At 43.8% G+C, this 20,351-nt stretch overlaps 2 protein-coding genes across 5 annotated transcripts in view; both read right to left on the reverse strand.

The window, feature by feature from the left end:
• MAPK8IP1 (mitogen-activated protein kinase 8 interacting protein 1) overlaps positions 1-12,548 on the reverse strand; it is a 60,454-nt gene extending 47,906 nt beyond the window's left edge. The window contains exon 1 of one of the 3 annotated variants that reach the window (XM_083750394.1): positions 12,340-12,548. Coding sequence is in view for 2 of the 3 variants with exons in the window: in XM_083750392.1 (XP_083606518.1) it covers positions 11,600-11,685 (86 nt within the window). In the remaining variant the exon portion in view is untranslated. Of the gene's footprint in view, positions 1-10,470; positions 10,497-11,599; positions 12,201-12,339 lie in introns of those variants that run through there. The other 2 variants (XM_083750392.1, XM_083750391.1) reach the window with 2 other exon arrangements.
• A 4,706-nt stretch (positions 12,549-17,254) lies between these two features.
• The window catches only part of CRY2 (cryptochrome circadian regulator 2), a 29,319-nt gene continuing 26,222 nt past the window's right edge, over positions 17,255-20,351 (reverse strand). For both annotated transcript variants that reach the window (XM_083750768.1, XM_083750769.1), the window contains exon 12: positions 17,255-19,547. In XM_083750768.1, coding sequence (XP_083606894.1) covers positions 19,539-19,547 — 9 coding nt within the window. In that variant the 3' untranslated portion in view covers positions 17,255-19,538. The remainder of the gene's footprint in view (positions 19,548-20,351) is intronic.

The following is a 20,351-nucleotide window of genomic DNA, read 5'->3' on the forward strand; positions in this document are numbered from 1 at the left end:
ACAAATTCAGATGCTTAAAAACAATATTTATGCTGTACTGGTTTCATTGCATTAAACCTTCCAGAATTCCTGACCTCTGTTTATTTGCCTAGCTGCAGGGGTGTTAATTGCACCGAGATGTATATAGTTCCCCTTCTCCTTCCTGCATATCTATATTAGCAGGATACATATTGCAGGGGAGAGACGAGAGGAGAGAAAGGTTTTGCTGGCTCTCTTCCAGAAATGAAAGTGGAAGCATTGCAATAATAGAGACATATTGCAAAGATAGATTTGGAATATTGTTAATGTGACTGTGCCCCAAACTAGGGGCAAGACTAAAAAAAAAGATTTTGAATCATGTATAGTGCAGTACATGAACTGTTCTGGGATTTGTTAGATGTCCTACATTCCTATTTGGATTCAGAATCATGGTATTTCCAAGATTTCTCAAGATAACTGTAAAAGAATAAGGAATGGCTGCCTAGACATTAATGCCCAACTACAGGAAAGAGACAGGTTCCCAAGCCACCTGATCCTCTCTTGTTTTCTGGACCTTCCCAGTTCATTTCCGGTGTTGCATATATCAACTCAGGGCACAGACCATAGCTCAGCGAGAGAACATGTGCTCTGCATGCAGAGGGTACCAGATTCAATCCCAGACATCTTCAGTTAAAAGGGTCATTTAGCTAACAGATGTCAGGAAATATATCTAATGAGACCCGAAAGTTACTGCAAGTCAGAGTAGTAAAAATGGGTTAGGTGGACAAATAATCTCACCTAGCAGGAGGCAACTTCCTAGAGAGCCAGTGTGGTGTAGTGGTTAAGAGCGGTGGTCTCGTAATCTGGGGAACCGGGTTCGCGTCTCCGCTCCTCCACATGCAGCTGCTGGGTGACCTTGGGCCAGTCACACTTCTTTGAAGTCTCTCAGCCCCACTCACCTCACAGAGTGTTTGTTGTGGGAGACGAAGGGAAAGGAGAATGTTAGCCGCTTTGAGACTCCGTAAAGGGAGTGAAAGGCGGGATATCAAATCCAAACTCTTCTTCTTCTTCTTCTCTTCTATGTGACAGGTAGTATCAGAGAACTGCATCCACCAGGAGACGCTGTTTTAATCCAGGACAGCCAGTCGAATTTCAAAACTCTGTTTAAATATATGTAATGAGACAAGAACTATGCAAGCTGGCGAAAGTTCTAGCCTGCATCGTGTGATGACTTGCAGTCCTACTGTATTGTCATATTTTATGTTTTAAAATAATATTTGTCTGAACTTGTGACAGCAGTCAACTGCAGAGATTAATTGCAAAGGAAATGAGGCATGTTTGTGTCTCTTATCAGGTTCCAAGTCACACATGCTCTATTGCTTATCTGGAGATAAGTTATTTTGAGCAGCACTAAGATAAGACACGGCCAAAGATTCAACTTGTGCCAAGGACTAACACTTTATCCAGGGAAGCCTGCCTGGGGCCTGCTTTTACCATTTTTCGGCACAAAGCAAAGACTTTTCTTTCTCATTTCAGGATTCTTTACAACCTAAGGAAGGCTGGTTGAGCTGGTGCATTTTCTAAGGGCTATGATAACCATGATTGAGATGCAGGAAGCCATAGCTGTGGGACCCCTTGTAGTCAAGAGTACAAATGCTGAACAATGGTTTGTAGACTGAAAGGAATTGACTCCCCACTCAGTGGGCTCTGGGTGAAGTCCCCACAGAAAAGAAGGAGATGCATGCGTTTGATGAAGGACTGTTTTATTTTTCAGCCAGTCATCAAATCATTATGGGCCAAGAAGTCTTCAAAGGTCAGTAGAGAAATGCAGTACCCCATGAACAAAAAAGCAGCAAGGAGGAAAATTCACCTTCAAGAAAGGCAAACTCCATCCTGTACCCAAACAACTTTTTGTTCTCCAAGTCCTAGTCAGATCAGACTTGTACCATTGCACATGTGTCACCTCTGCTTAGATGCCACTTAACATCAAAGCACAGTGGCTCAGGCTTCACCTTGTGATGGGAGCACGGAGTGAACTGAAACTAGGTCATTGTAAAAAGGGCTGACAGCATTTTCTGCTTGCTTTACAGCCTAGAACAACAGAAACCCTGAGAAAAGGGCAGCCTCTTTTGCTCACAGATGCTGAAGTGCAGCTCAGTATATAAGGATAGTTGGCTAATGGGGCTGAATCCCTCAGAGGCACAATTTTGAGATATTTCAGATTTGCACGTCTTTCAAAAAATGGAAAACATTTAAGCAGCATGCTAACCCTGTTGCAACAAACCCAAGGGCACTGTTTCTCAAACCCGGGTCTCCAGCTGCTGTTGGATTACAACTCCCATCATTCCTAGCTAGCAGGACCAGTGGTCAGGGATGATGGGAGTTGTAGTCCAACAACAGCTGGAGACCCAAGTTGAGAAACACTGTAGAAGTCTTGGGGCACCCGAGAGATTAAATAATTCGCAGCATGAGCTTTTGTAGGCAAACCTGCCTCATCAGATGTATGTTTTGACCAGCACTGGCAGAGGAAGGCGGGTGTGGTGCGCACCGGGTGTCAGCCATGAGGGCAAGTGACATTGTCGTGCCACACACATACCCATGCTCACTGTGCAGGCGGTGCCCCCGGACGCTTGCTGTGCGGGCAGCGGACCACTAGGGAAGATGCTGCCGCGGGCGGCTAGTGGCACCCCTCCAGACGCTACGGGTGCCGGGGCAGGTAGCTCCGCCTCTGCTGGCCAGCAACCGCCTGTGCCACAATAACATTGTTAAGTCTTTAGAGTGTCACAAGGTAATCAATTGCTTTTGTTTAAGGAGTAATCTTTGAATGCCCTCTCACAGTCTGCAAAGTTTCTCATAATCCTCAGATCTGAGGATTCCCATATTTCGGCAAATGGAACTTATTTCTATTTGACCTAGATCTTAGAGCAGGGGTCAGCAACCTTTTTCAGCCGTAGGGCAGTCCACCGTCCCTCAGACCATGTGGGGGGCTGGACTATATTTTTTTTTGGGGGGGGGAATGAACGAATTCCTATGCCCCACAAATAACCCAGAGATGCATTTAAAATAAAAGGACACATTCTACTCATGTAAAAATACGCTGATTCCCGGACGATCCGCAGGCTGGAATGAGAAGGCGATTGAGCTGCATCCGGCCCACGGGCCTTAGGTTGCCTACACCTGTCTTAGAGAGTCTCCTGAATTCTTCCTGTTAACTGTTGAGTCCCGGTTCTAGCAAAATCTATTATCTGGATCATTAAGTCTGGAGCTCTACATTGACAGACCTGGGCCTGATAGTCATTCTTCCATTTTTAGATGCTGCTGTTTACGTTAACACACAAGCAGCCCAGGAGACAAATGCTGTATCTAGGACAACAATTCATAGCCAGACTATCATGGGACCAGGATGATCTCTTCTACTAGTCTTGAGTTAGCCAGTTCTGTTAACTGAACCACTTCTCCAGTATTTGTATTTTCTGGGCCAGCTATAATTGCTTGGCTAGTAGGTTTTTAAAAACATAATCACACAGAAATAATTTTCAACAAATCCAGCAAACAATTTTAGAGCTAGAAAACACCTTATTGATGTTTATGACAAAGCCTAAAAACTTGAAGGCATTTAGAAAACGCTGATAGATTGAAACAGATTGTTTTTACCTCACACAGTTGTTCAAAGGAACAACTACAGAGCTGCAAGTATCCATATGAAGCCAGACCTTAAAAATCAGACTTTGGAGCAGGGGTGGGGAATGGTAGCCCCAGGGCATGGGTAGGCAAACTAAGGCCTGGGGGCCGGATCCGGCCCAATCGCCTTCTAAATCTGGCCCGCGGACGGTCCGGGAATCAGCATGTTTTTACATGAGTAGAATGTGTGCTTTTATTTAAAATGCATCTCTGGGTTATTTGTGGGGCATAGGAATTCATTCATTATTATTTTTTTCAAAATGCAGTCTGGCCCCCCACAAGGTCTGAGGGACAGTGGACCGGCCCCTTACTGAAAAAGTTTGCTGGTCCCTGCCCCAGCTGGCCTCTAGCTGGCCCTTGGGGGGACTCCCAAAAGAACACAAAAACAGCCTGCTGGATCATCTGCCTACCTAGTCCAGCATCCTATTCACAACAGCAGTCAACCAGGTACCTATGGGAAGCAAAACATCACTCGTCCCTCCTAAGGTTTCCAGCCACTGGTATGTAACTGCTACTTTACTTTCTCAATGCTCCTTATAAGGACCTTGTAGAAATGAAGCCATTCTTTGAATATTATTTTTAAGAGCACGAGAACAGAATGCCCACTGGGAATGATGGACCTTGGGCTAGCTAATTAGGGAGCAATTGTTAAGTATGGGAAGCCAGCATATATTATGCTTTCTTAAATTAAACTGGCATAAAGTACGCCAGATCCAAACTCCATTCAGGAGGACTTCTGCTGTTGGCTGAGCTGGACAAAGCCTGGCAGACAAAAAGCCAGCCTGTAAAATTGGGTGACACCACCTTTCTGTTAGCTTAACTTACACCATGTTTCCAGGTCACATGACTATGCTGAACTGGCTTAGGATCCAAGCTAAGTCCCCCTGCTGGGTCCCAAGTGAGTCAGGATGTGACCTCGGCCAGCTGAGTCAGTGCTGGGTACTTTCACTGGTGTAGCCAAGTTGAGCCGGATCTCTGCTGGATCCTAACACCACACATTCTGGTAGATCTGGCCTTAGTATTGTGCCCTTTCTCATAATTAAAGACATACAGTAGCACCTTGGTTCTCAAACGTCTCAAACTTTGAACCCAACAATGTAAACCCGGAAGTGTTCTGGTTTGTGAATTTTTTTTCGGAATCCAAACATGCTCCGCTTTGAGTATTACGCTTCCAATTTGAGTGTTACGCTTCCATTTTGAGTGCCACACTTCTGTTTTGGGTGTTATGCTGAGGTCTGTCTGTTTTTGCTATTTATTTTGTGGTTTTGTTTTTGCAGCTTTTTTGTTATGTTTTTTTCACTGTGTAGAACCCAGTTCAGCTACTGATTTATTGACTATGTGACTGCAAGTACATTGTTTATTGCTTTCATTTTATGGATCAATGGTCTCATCAGATAGTAAAATTCATGCTAAATTGCTGTTTTAGGGGTTGTTTTTAAAAGTCTGGAACAAATTAATCCATTTTGCATTACTTTCCATGGGAAAGCGTGCCTTGGTTGTGGAATGCTTTTGTTTTGGAACAGATTTCTGGAACGGATTAAGTTTGAGAACCAAGGTACCACTGTATATTATATAACCAGAGAACTAGTATCTTTCTACCTGACACCACAAAGTACATGTGAATCTCAGCTGTACTGTGAGAATGCTGTTAATGTAAGACCAAATTTGCTGTTAATGTAAGAGCAAAGAAAAACTGGAGAACATATTCTAGCCAATGATGGTTTTACAACTGCATTAGGAGTAGATTTAAAGAATGCCAAATTTAAGTCTCAAGTGTGAGAATCACCCTGTCCATTCTCTGGCAAGCTTTCCTAATCACGGTGGCTGATGACTAGGCCCACCAGAACACAAAGGACATAAAGCTGTATATGAGAATATCAGACTTATATGATGCTTATTATCTTGGTCCATTCCAGAAGTAGAAAATACCTAATGATATTAATAAGCATCAAGTTGAAAATAAATAATTTCAACATTCACCACTGATCTTTGGAACTCAACGTATCATGATAGATGAATGGCCAAGACATTCAGATGTCTTTCCTCAAAAGCAATATTCCTTTTTTCAGGAAAGCTGCACTTTCCCCTGGCACTCAAATACCAATATTTTGACACTGGGAAAATACACTTCCTTATCATAATTTAAATTAGAAAAGAAATTACTAAGCAGGGATGTGCTAGAAGGATATAAAATTTTACAGTGTGGAGGAGGATTTTTTAAAAAACTCTTTACTGATAATACTAGAACCCTGTCTCACCCAATTAAATTCATTAGTTGTACGCTCCAGACAGAAAAGTACTGCTTCATGAAACAGAGGCCTAACTTATGGAATTCACTGCTGCAGGATGCCAAGTTGGCTACCGGCTTAGATGGCGTTGAAATTAAATTAGGACACATTTACAAAGAACAAATCAATAGCTAAGTGGAATCTGCAGGTGTGAGTGCCATTGCTTACAAAGCCAAAAAAGCACTATCTATACACAGGAGGGAGAAAACAGCAGACCTGGGGAAACCAGGGGTTTGCAGAAGTAAAAAAATCTCTTTTAAAATGAACTCTAAGAAGAAAACCCAAAACAGTTGAATGAGAACTGAGTGTGCTCAGCAGCGACAAAATGCTGAATGACTGGGGGGGGGGGGAATATAATGGATGGGAGCACCCCATGATGCAATATTTTGTTGCAGACCCAACCTGCTTAGGAGAGCAAACAGGTATGAACTTCAGGACTGGCCCAAGACATTTTGGCATGTGATGCAGGCCACAAAATGGCACCTCCTCCACCATAGGAGGATGGAAGGGGCCCTCTCTGAATCACCCAGGTGGGTGCAGAACCCAAGAGACCCCAGAAGACAGCCCACACTATTTCCTATCAAGGGGTCCGAGAAGACGAGAAGCGCCTCCTATTTGTCAAGAGGCTGCTGTAGAGGTGGCACTGGGAGGCAGAACTGTCCAGGAGGTGGCAGATCCAGCCTCCAAGGATCATGCAGCAGCAGCAGCAGCAGCAGCAGCAGCGAGCAACACATTCATTGGAGGCAACTGCCTCACCTTGCCTCAAGTGTGGGCTGGCCCTGATGAGCCTTCTGTGAGAGTACAACTCATAACAACATAAGAGACTTGATACATCAAATCAAAGACCCATCTAGTCCAACATCTTTTTCAACAATGAGAAGACCAAAGTTTAACTATGCACATTGCCTCACCCAAATCTTCCAATGTTCAGCTTCATTGAATGACTCACGTTCTAGCATTATGAGGTAGGAAATAAAAATTCTCTGCCGCTTTCTATACACCATGCATAATTTTATACACCTCTATCATTTTTTCCTAAATGAGTAAAGGAAAACATAACCTTCCCTCATAGGGGAATTGCTCCAGCCTCTTGATCATTTGGTTGTCCTTTTCTGAGCTTTTTCTAGCAGGTTGCATATTTTTATTACAATATCAACAGTTTTACATTTGAGTTCTTCAAAAACCCTCAGGCGGATGTCATCTGGACCTGGTGATTTATTTATTCTTTCTAAATTTGTCAATGAGGTCTCAAACTTCATCTCTTATCCCCAGTTCCCCAGAATCACCTCCTGAGAAAGTTATTTCAGGCGCAATAACCTGCCCTGCATCTTCAGCTGTGTTAATGGATTCAAAGAATTAATTCCGCTTGAAATGTTCTTTTATTCTTATAGCACACCTGTGACTACGTCATTCAAAGGTCCAACCGCATCCCTGTCCAGTTTCCTGTTTCTAATTTTGTTATTGTTGGTCTTTATATTTTCTACAATGTGCCCCTGGAATTTATTCATTCATATATAATATATAACCTGTTTGCCTGCTTGCATTTCTTTTGCCAAAGTTCATTGGTCAAGCTCATTACTGCCTCCAGCAACTGAAAGCCTCTCCTGATTCACATGACGGAGTTGGGTGTCAATCACATACTGATGACTCTATAGTCCAGATCCCTGGAAGGCTTCTCCCAGTGGCTTCATATGGAGCCCTGCAGATCCCTAGAGCCCCAAAGCAAAGGGGACAAGCAGAAGCCTCCTAATGCTACTCTCTGGTTGCAATTCTGCAAGTAGCACTGGAACAGCCATAAAATAGTGCCCACAGCTTCAAAACTGCAGAACCCCTCCAGGACGATACTGTAGTAGTCAATGATATTGACAGCTGCTGAAAGATCAAGAAAGATCAACAGGGCTCAATTCCTGATTTATATTTTGCAACAGGGCTGCAAAATGACTTACGTTTTCCCAATGTAAGTCATCAATCAGGGTGGTCCAAGCGATTTCAGTGCCAAAGCCAGGCTAGAAGCTTGATTGAAGTAGGTCTAGAAAATCATTTTCCTTTAGGCACATTTGAAGCTGGCCAGCCCCCACCATCACCAAAGAAGGGGACATCAGTGACAGGGTAGTAGTTGTTCAAAACCTCTAGGTCCTGGGAGGGCGTCTTAAGGGCCAGGTCACCTCCTTCAGGGCAGCGAGCATTACAGCCCCTCAGAGCAAGGTATTAACAGCCTGCTGGACCCATCCATCTTGTAAGACATGGCAAACAAGGCTCAAAAGGGCATGTGGTTGGCCAGACCCCTGCAAGTCCTGTCCGCACCCTCATGCTGCAACAACTGAAACTGATCCCAGCCAACCCTTCTCCAAAGTGCTCTGGGTGCTTCAGAATGACCTGCAGCAGCTGTGCCCTCAGGTTCAGAACGGATGCAAGCAGCTTTGCCTTCAAAGTGCTTTGGAAATCTTTTCACAGCAGGTTTCCGAGGGATCTGCCATTTTGCTCACTACTGGGCAGTGCTGAGCTACACAGTTAAGCACTTTGTGAAGTTCCATTGATTTTAACTGTGGAAATTATAGCACATGCTGAACTGTCCCACAGAAGTCAATGGAGCTTCAAGGTGCTTAAATATGCTTGGATCGTCTTTTTTAAAAATCTGGACTTTGCTGAATACAGGAACACTCAGGTAGCCTTTAAAAATAGAGGGAATTAAGAGGTGGGGTTGCCTCAAGAGCTGTAATGCTATTTAATTCATTTATAAACGAGCAAAGGACAGAGCGAGCATCAAGGCAGTCACGTTTGCAGAGAAACACAAAATTATTTGGGATGATGCAAATCCAAGCAGACTTCAAGTAGCCCCAAATAAATCTCTCCAAACTGGATGACTGGGCAGTAAGATGGCAAGTAAGATGCGGTGTGAGGAAGTACAAAGTGATGCACACTGTGGTAAAAGCAATGAGGGGATTTGAACAGATTATGCCTTTCCAAGAGGAGATGGGGCCATTCATGCTGAATAACTCATAGAAAAATAATATTCAGCAGTACTTTTAAAAAAAGACAAACTGACAGTTCAGGCTAATTCAGAAAATGATGGATAATTCAAAGGTCAGTAGCACAAAATCTTTTTTTAAAAAATCAGTGTGGCTACTACTTAAGACCTGGAGCTTCTTCACCTATGGGGAAAGGCTAAAATTAATTTAAGCTTTTTAACTGTCACACACACACCTTGTGGGGTGGGCAAGGCATGAGTGACCTTTATAAAGTTCTGAGAGGTGTGCAGAAAGGGATATATAGTATATGGGTTTTTTTTTCTTTCCCTTTCATGTAATACCAGAACTCAGGATAACACAATGGAATTGATCCGTTTCACAACAGATATAAATAAGGACTTCGTCAATCCAGAAATATATGACTGGCTACTGTTAGAGTTATGGCACCAGACTAGATGGACCTTTGGCTTCATCCAAGCAGGGCTGCTGTTTAGTTCTTGATGAAAGGTCTGAGGCTCAGCCCGGTGAAGACATTATGGCAATTTGTGACCTTTCCCTCCTCATTTTGTTTCTCTAAATTGTGTTCAAGATGGTCTCTTTCCTATACAGATCTAGATGCCTCCCCCTCTATATTTTTTAAGTGACACACACGGACTGGCTAGTGTGGGGCAGTGGATGTTGCTCTGCAAGTACTGGATCTGAACTAGAATGCAAAAGCATCCTTTTTTTTTTCTTCATTTGGAAAGCTATACGTAAGTCAAAGTTTATGACCACTTGTAAAAAGCTGTCCTTAAAAGCTGTCTTTGGAAACCTCAAAGTAATAAATAAGAAATATGAAATCCCTATGCTGTTACATACTTCATCCACTAGCATCATTACTGCCAGATGCATGATTTTAATTTGAAGGAAGCTTGCTTACCTCTTGCTGTTTACAGCAAGAGAGGGGGTGGTTTATACATGAAGAATCCTGCCCCAAGGACAACATTATAATTTTTCTGGCGCCTTCTAGCTCTAACATTTTAATAAAACAGACACACAAAAGTTATGCACAAAACAGGATGTGTAAGTAACACAGAAAACCTGACCTTTACAGTGTCCAAAACATCTCGTAAAACAGTTACATCAGAGTTCATTTCCCTCCATTATGAGCCCCTGATCAAACATTTTCTCGCAAGCAGTTCATATCAAAAGACACTATGAAATCTTGCAACATGAAGAATTTATCACAGATTTTGGCTTCCCTTCTAGGTCAGAAAGCATTTCACTCTGCAGTGCATACCAATCAGGAAATGGATCTAATTATTAGAAACCAGCTGATGTAATTATTAGAAACCAGCTCATAACAGCAATGAAACCCAGCCCCACAAATCCTTAAAAAAAACAAAAACCAATACGAAGCCAGATACAAACAATTGTATTAACAAATATGGAGGAACTGACCAATTACCTAGCTGCACAAAACACCTTCAAGATTGCAGGGCTGTAGATGCCAAGGAGGCATCATAACCAGTCTATGTTATCATAGACAGGTGGTTCAAGGTTTCCCCAACTGCCTTTTCAGTTGTTGCTCAAACCTTATAGGCATGGTATTTCACCTCACAATTCAAACCCAAAATGGTCTCGCAGATACCTAAACCCTCTCATCAGCCAGCTACAAATCTTCCCCAAACCTTCTGCGATGGGTGGTTCTGACACAGTGGGAGAATGGCAGTTTTGTAGGTGTCCATATTTAAGACAACATTTTTCTCTAAGGAGATTTGCGTAGGAAGGAAGTATTGATCTTTCAGGAGCAGGGAAGCTTTATGTGGAACAGCGTGAGGGAAATTTGTGCAAATGGAAGGTCGGGAACAGCGTGAGAAGCTTTAGTTGGGGTTGTGTGTATATTGTGGGGAGTGCATGTGTGTCATGCTGTGGGAAGGAGACAGCGCCAGAGGGAGATGGTGCAATCTGTAGCTTACCGAGGTAGGAATCTGTGCAGATCCCATTATCAATCATATTCAGGGAAGTGGAAAGAGGAAGCCAGCAGGCTTTTCCCCAGCAGGAAAAAACACCTTGTCCTCCTTTCTGTGTGAGTGGCTGGTGTTCCAAAGGCAGCTTGCCTCCCTTTCCCCCTTCCAAGAGTCATGCACTAGCCATAGGCAGCTACCCCACCTGTTCCAGAAGAAGGAACAGCGGGAGAGAGACACGCTATTGGCACCCACCTGCTGGTCCACGACTTGCCATGTCACAGTCTTGAGGAGCAAGAAATAAAGCCCTCCCCCCAAAAAAATTCTGTCCGCTGCCTCTTTATGGATGGGCACGAAGTGGGGTAGATGGAAGAGGATCTCCCATTTTCTCTATTATCTTCCTCACCTACTCAACACCCCCCCCCCACACACACATACACCCAATTCACCGTCTGTGCTGGGGATAGGAAGGATCTGTTTACCCAAATCCCTAGGATGTAATAGCTGGCGGATACAACTGAGGATGACGAGAGCATCGCTCTTTAGCAACCACCCCACAGAGAAGGGGAGGGAAAAGGGCCATTGGGGCCGGGGGGGCGTGTTGAGGGGCCCTTGAACCGAAACGCAGGAGGTGGGCAAGGGGTGGCGGGGTAGGGTAGGGTAGAGCAGTCCCAATTGCCCCCCCAACATCCCCTGGCGGCGAAGCATCTCCCATTGCAAAGGGCGGTCGAGATGGGGACTGGGGGAGCTCCGGTACCTGAAATTGGGGGGCGAGGCGAGGTGCAGCCCCAAGAACGGGGAGGATCCGGTCGGGGACGTGGCTCCTTTCTCTCTCTCCGCCATTCTCCCTCTCCATGCAGGCGGGAGGCGAGGGGGAGGGGGATGCCGAGGCTGGCAGGCAGGCAGGCAGGCACGGCAGAGGGAGGGCTCAGCGGGGCAACCAGACAGCGATTATTTGCCGGCGAGGAGGGCGACGGCGGCGGGTGGGTGGCAGGAAGGGGGTGAGCGAGGTGCGGAAGGATCAGCAGGAGGAAGCCGGTGAGGGTAGAAGCGCGTGAGCGCGAAGAGGCGCTGCCGCTGATGCTCCTCCGAGCCCAAGCAGGTTCCCACCTCTGTGGCGGCGGCAGCTGCAAGGCAGATGTCGTCGCCACCCCACCCCACGGCTGGATGCAGCAAGCCGGCCAAGCCCACCCACCACCACCCGCTTCCCGCCTCCTCTTGCCAGGGGGAGCTGCAGCAGCAGCAGGTGAAGCGGGCCGCCCCCACCAGAGACAGGCGGGCGGCCTGCGCGGCGGCAGAGCCAAAAGGCGCCTGAGGAAAAGCAAGCGGCGCAAAGGCGGGCCTCGGGCCTCTGGGGTGGGGTTTGCAGGGAGGGGAAGGCGGAGGAGGAGCTCGCCGGGAGTGGCTGGGAAGCAGGTGGGAGCGGGAGAGGAGTCGCCCGAGCCAAAGAGGCGGTTGCGCGCTGCGCGTAGAAGAAGCCGGGCCTGGGAGCTGTACCTGAAGCTGCTCTAGATCTTTGCGTGCATATTCGTGTACGCGTGCTTTATGTGTGCAGAAAGAATCCCCCCTTGACTGCGTGGCGTTTTCTTTGTAGTAAAGGGCGGCCTGTAAGTTTCGCTCGGAAATCCCGTAAGTACAGCGCCACCAGCGCACGTACATTCATTGCACGTTCATTGCAGAGGCCAGTCTCTGCCCCCACAGAGCTTACAGTCACAGTCTAAATTCGGACAGGGCAGGAGGGCGACAGACGTGCGGAAACGCGAACAACCAGGCAAGAATGTGAGGAAATCGACTGGCATTTAGGTCTCATTTGAGGAGGCAGGCAGCCCTTCCAGACGATCTTATTGTGCTCCAGTGTGGTGTAGTGGTTAAGAGCGATAGACTCGTAATCTTGGGAACCGGGTTCGCATCTCCGCTCCTCCACATGCAGCTGCTGGGTGACCTTGGGCCAGTCACACTTCTTTGAAGTCTCTCAGCCCCACTCACCTCACAGAGTGTTTGTTGTGGGGGAGGAAGGGAAAGGAGAATGTTAGCCGCTTTGAGACTCCTGAAGGGGAGTGAAAGGCGGGATATCAAATCCAAACTCTTCTTCTTCTCCTCCTCCCATGACCATTGGTGCTCGTGACAGTATGGTTTGGGTGGTTATACACGATCGCAATTTCAATACTATTTACACCTGCAATGCAAAAAGGTTTGGGGCAGACATACTGCTTCGCTTCCCATCAGTGCACATCCCATAACTTCCTGCTGCCTTCCCATAACTTTTAATGCCACAAATGTTTTGCTGGGTGTTGTTATTTTTTTGTCCCACTTTTGTTGACATTTAGCCCCTTCCAGGTGGTAATAATGCGGTAACATTGGGGAAGCAGCATGGAACAGCTAATAACGTAGAATGGGATGTAGATGGTCCTGTATAAATCTACCTCTAATGTGCTATTATTGTATCCACACAAAAATTACAGAATACACCTGCAGCAAAAGCCCATCAGTCTGGAGGTGCCCACAGTAATTAGGTCACAGTTTTCACTGAAAAGGAGCATGTATTTTTTGCAATGAAGAGCATTTAGAAATGTCAGTGAATCAAAAATGCAGTGGATCAAAAAGGGCCCCCTTTAGAGCTCATATAACTTCCATTTTAAAACAGCTGCACTGGTTGGCATTTCATTTCCAGGTTCAATTCAAGGTGTTCATGTTAGTGTTTGAAGCCCCAAATGACTTAGGCCCCAAATAGTTGGAAGACTGCTGAACATGGCTGTCTTTCTTAAGATCTGCAGAGGTAGTACACTCGGAAGTATGGTGGCCCAGGAGAAGGCTGTGGCAGCCCCTCGTTTGTGGAACTCCCTCCAAACAGGTGCATTTAGCAACTTAATTGTACAGCTTTCACTATATGATGGCAATGTTGGACAGTTAAGGTGTTTTTTGTGGGACCTTTCTCTTTCATTGAATTTATATTGTTAGGAGTTTGGACAGGGAGTAAGCTATAGGCCAAGACTGTTCTAATCCCTGGGTCCATCAAGTGTTAAAATATAAGCAAGGATTCAAATTCATGGTGAGGCGATAGCCTAGACCAGAGCTTTCAAAACTTTTCATGTTGGTGACACACTTTTTAGACAGGCATCATTTCGCGACACAGTAATTGTGTTTTACTAGCAAACTGGAGGTTAAACGTACTCCTTTCCAGCCCTGGGAGGAGCATGGGCAGCATTGACACAACACACCTACGCATTGCAGCCGACATACTAATGTGTTGCAACACAGTTTGGAAAGCTCTGGCCTAGACCAATAAATGGAGTGGTTTTGTGCTAGATGGCAAATGAGGGGCCCCCTCCCTCAAGCAGCTGGTAGTTAGATACCCAAAGGCAAGAGTTGAAAGTTATGTGACCTGGAAGCTAGACATTGGAAGAAAAGCTGCAATCTGGGAACCAGGGTGTGAGAGCCGTGATTGATTTCTCTTTGAATTAAATGCTGGGATAAGCAATGAATTTTTGGAGTGTTAATGCTGTGAATCTCTCCATGGTAAATTCAGGTTGTATATATGTGTAAATAAGCCATATATCATAAATACACCAGTCTCTGCTGCACTTCATTGTGAAAGAGATACAAACCCTGGGCATGTGCCTGGAACTCCTAGAATCTCACAACGCTTGCCTCTGGCAAGCAATTATTATTATTATTACAGTGGTACCTCAGGTTACATACACTTCAGGTTACATACGCTTCAGGATACAGACTCCACTAACCCAGAAATAGTACCTCGGGTTAAGAACTTTGCATCAGGATGATATCTATCTATCCCCTTTTCCCTGGCAGGACCTCAGGGCAACTTACAGATAAAAGAACCACTAAAAACATAGGGAAAAATCATTTAAAAACCAATTAAACATTGAATCGAAACTATATGTATATATAGAATCTATTAAAGCCATGCTAATATTGACGAAACAGAACAGCACAGCACCAGCTCTTCCACTAAAAGCAGTCAGTTCCCAAAAGACTTGGAACAAGAAAGTCTTCACTTGCCAAAAGAAGGAATATGAGAACTCCAGTCCAGCTTCTCTAGGGATTTCTATAGTCTGGGAGCAGCCACCAAGAAGGCCCTCTCCCATAGCACAACCGAGTGTACCGGTGAGGGTGGTAGGACCGAAGTCAATCTCTTCAGATATCTAGCAAGAGCAACCTGTCCTCTCCAGGCAACCTCGTGGGCAGAGAGGAAAAAGGAGAAGGGTGACCCAACCCATCAATGACTTTTGTCCACTAGTAAGCAACACCCCACCCTTTACTCCTGATGGAATGTGGTCCTTGACAGCACAGATATTGTCCTACCACCGCCAGTTTATATAATAACAAGTGTGGGTTGTGAAGTATTTTGCATCCCCATACTTGCTTCATACTCACTCTGTAAGTTGGCCAATAGTTCTAGCTGTGAAGGGCTCTTTGGCAATTTTAATAGCTGCCCAGAAGGGAGAAAACAAGCAAGTTTATCTTCTTCAATGAATATAAGGTTCAGTATAATTCCCCCCATCTGCCTGCTTTCTCCTCTAAATACTCATTCTGTTATTTTATCTAAGCCATTTATACACCACTTAAATATTAATATTTCTAAGTAGTGTACATTAAAACAGTTGACAGAAAATGGGGGGGGGGGTCATAAAACTAACCACTCCTTTGAAATGCCTGCTAGAACAGCAAAGTCATGGCCGTGTGCCTGAAGTTCATCAAGGAAGGGACTTGCCTAATTTCAGCTGAAACTTCCACAGCCATTCTGATTTTCTGCTCTACATGCAGAAAATATATACAGCATTTATTTGATTTCAGCTAGTGTTTTTGCTTTCCCTTTAGCATTGATTTATCGATATCCTCTGCTCAACTTATCTTACAGATGATTAAAAAGTACCCTGGTCTTCTTCTGTAAGAACTATTTATCCAAGGAGTTTCTTAAGCCTGTTTATTTGAACCCTGATGGATTTTTGAAAGAACAGGCTAAACCCTTAAAAACAACCCATCCAAAACCCCTTTCATCTGCCACGCAGCAGCTGTGTTGCATATAACTAATCAATTTGCTACTTCAGAATGACCTAGAAGAGATAGTAGTTGTGCAAGTTCAGTAGCGTTGTCTTATTTGCAATACTGGGTGCCTATTCATTTGCAGTCCATTCCAGAAAGATTAAATATCACTGCTGATATAACTGTTAACCCATGGTAAGGGACTAATTAGCAGCAGCGTTATTGTTTTCTTTCTACCCACGGCTGTGCAGCCAGTAAACACTGCGGCACAATTTTTTGATGCTCACAGGTTGCTACTTGTTGCTTCTGTATCCCCAGCACAAGTACGTCATCCTTTGAAAATACAATTTGCAGCCTCCAAGGGAAGTGACAAAAATCCATTGTCTTGGATAGAACTGAATAGCTCCCAGAATTTCTTATAAAGATTAATATTAACAGCAGTCAGTATGCAGGCTGTGGGCAACTAAGGAAATGATCTGCATGTTTGAATGAATTTAAGGGGGATTCATTATTTCCATGTTTGAATTTCAACCTCTTTCAGGATAGCGGGGAGAATATTATTAGAGCATGCAACAAAATCCATAAATAACATGGAGAAGAAATTGATTTTTCAACTTAAAGTATGGTCTGCTTAAAGAATTTGTGATTACTGTTGAGAAATCTGAAAACAGTAAATACTGGAGAAGAGAACTGGGCTGAGACTACAGGGCCTGGACAGGAACTGAACTGTATATAGTACAACATAGAGCTCTTTTTGATTCAGTTTAATTAAGAACCAACCTCTGCAGATTTTCAATCTTCTTGCACTACAGGAGCTGCACAAGTGTAAATGAAAGCTTATTCTTGTACCTCAGGGCTACAGCACACGTCCATTTTGTAGTAGTTTACTCAAACCACCACAATCCTTCTCTGTTTGTCCCTGAATCCACTTCCTGTATGTTATATTTTAGGTTGTAAACACCTTGGGCAGATTTGTTCACTTGTATTTGGTAAAGCGCCGTTGGCACTTTTAATAACTGATCTATGTTACTAGCATGGTTTTTCTGTTATTGACCTTTGCCTCATGGAAGGCAAACCGCTTTTGTCTTAAGCCTTCCAAAACTATTTTTCCTGCATTTTTATTTAAAAGCAAAATCTGAACTTTTTTGGAGAATGCATCAGGAATGTTCCTGGGCACATTTTGCCACCAATATTTAAACCATAGGTCCCTCCAGATGTTTTTGGGACTCTACTCCCATCAGCCCCAGTCAGCATGGCCAATTGTCAGGAATGATGGAAGTTGTGCTTCAACAACATCTGGAGGGCAACACATTAGCCACTCCTGGTAAAGGGGAAGAACAGAAGCACTATATGTTGTTCCAGAATTGTGCACTCCATTTCCAGACATCAAATACAAGGCAACCAGTCCTGGATTTGCTGGATTTATTAACAATTCAAATTAACCAAGACAAGAAATTCGGGGATAAAGACATTTATAAAACAAGTTAATAGTTACAACACAACTGTAAAAGCAGGAATACATTTTAAGGAACTGAAGTCACAGTTTGAATTTGAAATTAAGAAAGTGCATTTCTTTCCTCTGAAGTAGGAAATAGGGCTCACTCCTTCATCACTACTTTCAGTTCCACTAAGCATTCTGGAGACAGAACACCAGATAATATGGATTATACTTGTCTTTCTGCTAGGGAGGAGCCAGAAATGATGGCTTAGGAAGTCAGGAATCCAACAAGAAGCCTGAATAAGTAATCTAGTTTGTTTGTGAAGTGTGTCCAAGAGTTTCAATGAACAAGTGTAGTGGTTAAGCTTTCAGAGAAGTGTTACTGAAAATGGTTTTCACATGCTCCCCAATTAGAATGATGGTTTCCCCATGTCTTCAAGGTGTCATCAAGGCTGTCCTTCACTGTCTCAACATTCAAAAAGTCTAGGTCACCCATTTTGACAGAGGTAATGTTGTAAAAAGAGAGTTAATCATTAGGGCATTATATAGCTTCATATACTGCTGAGAATCCATCTGTGATAAGCTTCTTAGACTCTAACTTCTAACTCAATTGAAGTGCTTCACACAGGAAAAAATATTACTCGGAACAGCTCATGTTACTATATGAGACCTGCTATATAAAACAATCTCCTCTCAAGATCACAAACTCAGTATTTCCCACTGATCTGAGACTGGACTGGGGGGTGGGGCAGAATAAACCCTGCCAAGGTTACACTGAAAACAAATCAAGAAAGCATGATCAATAATCTGAAGGCGCTATGATGTTATCTGGCTAGAATTCCAAGTACTCCATAAGGTGAAGGCAATGCATGCAGTGCAGGACTTGAGGAGTACTTCAACAAAAGAGATGCAAATGCACTACAACCTATAGCTGGGGGGGAAAGGGACCAACTACATTGGAAGGAGATTGCTAGGAAAATCTGCACAGAAGAGGTATTTTCCATCTCTCTTACTCTCAGTGCCACATTAACTCCACATAAGTCACTATAGACAATATTCAATCCATTCCATGAACTGATTGCAGTAAAAGGAGAAACTGAATGAGTTTTTGGCAATGTCAGAAAACTCATTCAAAACTGGCACGGCTTCTGAGGTACTCAAAAAAGCAAGTTCACATAAGCAGGACTGTTATAGTATTTTTTAAAAAATGCTATAGTGATCTGATTTTGCTGAGAAACTCAGCTTTCTGAACTGTGTAAATTATGCAAATGAAGTACATTTTATTTTGCCTAATTTACTCCACTTCTGCTAATTGTGGAGAGAGGCAAGAAGCTATACCTTCTGACCACAGGAAATCTCACTCAGCAGTTCATCAAGCTTCTGAGAGGTCAGCAGGAACAATATGCACACGCTCCAAGCATGTCTTTGCAACCATAAGGACTAGAACCTTGCTTTTGTAAAAACTGAAACCAGCATTTTATAATCGAAGCAAAGTTCTGTGGCCAGTATTATATTCTGCACTCTTGCAGAACTGTATTCCAGTCTAAGATACCTCTTTTCAGCATCAATGAATGGAAACATGAACATTATGCGTTGGAAGAGCCATAGTGGATTTTCACACCTAACTGAATAGTTATTGCCATTCTGGCCATCCATCTTACTTACTATTGCTGTCCTAAGTCAAACTGGTCATTGCTGTTACTGCACTGTTCTCTTTTGTATCAATACATGCCACCGTTTTGGCAGTTTACGTATTTTTGTTGGTGTGCACACCTGGGTGCACGGCGTTACTCTAGTTTGAATAGCAGAGACAGTATTTGGAGTGTTTAATAGATGCAGCTCCTGGAACTATGGTAAGCACCATTAAATATTTTGCATGGTTCACCTCGGTAACCTGCTAGTAAGTGATGAGTGAACACTAAGGGATGCTCTAAATTGAGCAACAAATGGATCCCACCTGAAGTAACAGGTATACATTTAGGAATGAGCAAGTCTTATTCAATGTCGTTTCTTAGCAGACTCCAATTGTATCTCAGGAAAGCCAGAGATTTGTTCTCCAGGGCTTTTGGTTACTGATGAAGCTTGCTCACTGCATCCTGCACAGGAGTTTAAGAGGCCTGGTGTGGAATCTGTGTTACACATTAACACACTTGATGGGTAAAGTTGTTGGTCAATGTTCTGATCCTTCTGGCGAAAATCCTTTTCTGCTACTGAAGTACCTATTCCAGAACCTGACTTTTGCCTTGTCAGTTTCTCATTCAGGCTGTAAAGAAATAAAAGAGCCCACAGGTTAGTTTTCTCCCTCGGAAACAAGCCCATTTGCAGATATACAATCTAAACAGAGCAAGACTGCTGGGAAAGAAAGAGGTTTGTGAGAAATGTTTTAAGGCATAGCTTAAACTATTGCAAGAAGAACAAAGTACAGGTATTGGAGGGCAGTGAGCTGCAGTCTGAGAGTATTGGCAGACTAGAGATGAAAAAGGAAATGGAGGACAGACAAGCTAGATAAGGATACAAATGGTGCAGAGATTGAAAATCAATAGTAGTAATAAACTGGATCCAATAAGAAGAAAGAAGTCAATGAAGGAAGTGTAATGAGGAATGGGGGCAAAACAAGGTAGAGAGAGAAAAACTACCACCACTAAATGAACAGCAAAGTTAAAAAAGGAGCAGGTGAAAAATGGATGCCAATAAGAGTCATGTATTTGCAATAGAAAGAGATAAAAATGCAAAGTTGTAGCCATTTTTAAAGATTGGAAACATCAAGTTTTTATAGCAGGTCAAATAAAAGAGAGGCCAGGAGAGTTGCAAGGATTTCAAGGTTCTGTACCCAGGGAAAAATGAAGAACAAAAGCATTCCCAAGAGGGAGAGAAAAGGAAAAAAGGGTACAGACAGAAAAAGACATCAGACAAGTAACTCATTTTTAGGAGAAGGTAGCAGAAAGCTATCTAGTGAAATGACAATATGGAGCTAGACCAGAAGCAGCAGCATAGAGGTTTTGGGCAGAGAAGGGTTAATTAGGATAAGATAAATGGAAGGTGACCTAAGACAGATACCAAGGAACTG

This window comes from Podarcis gaigeae (assembly GCF_964106915.1).
Source record: "Podarcis gaigeae genome assembly, chromosome: 1".
Classification (NCBI taxonomy): domain Eukaryota; kingdom Metazoa; phylum Chordata; class Lepidosauria; order Squamata; family Lacertidae; genus Podarcis; species Podarcis gaigeae.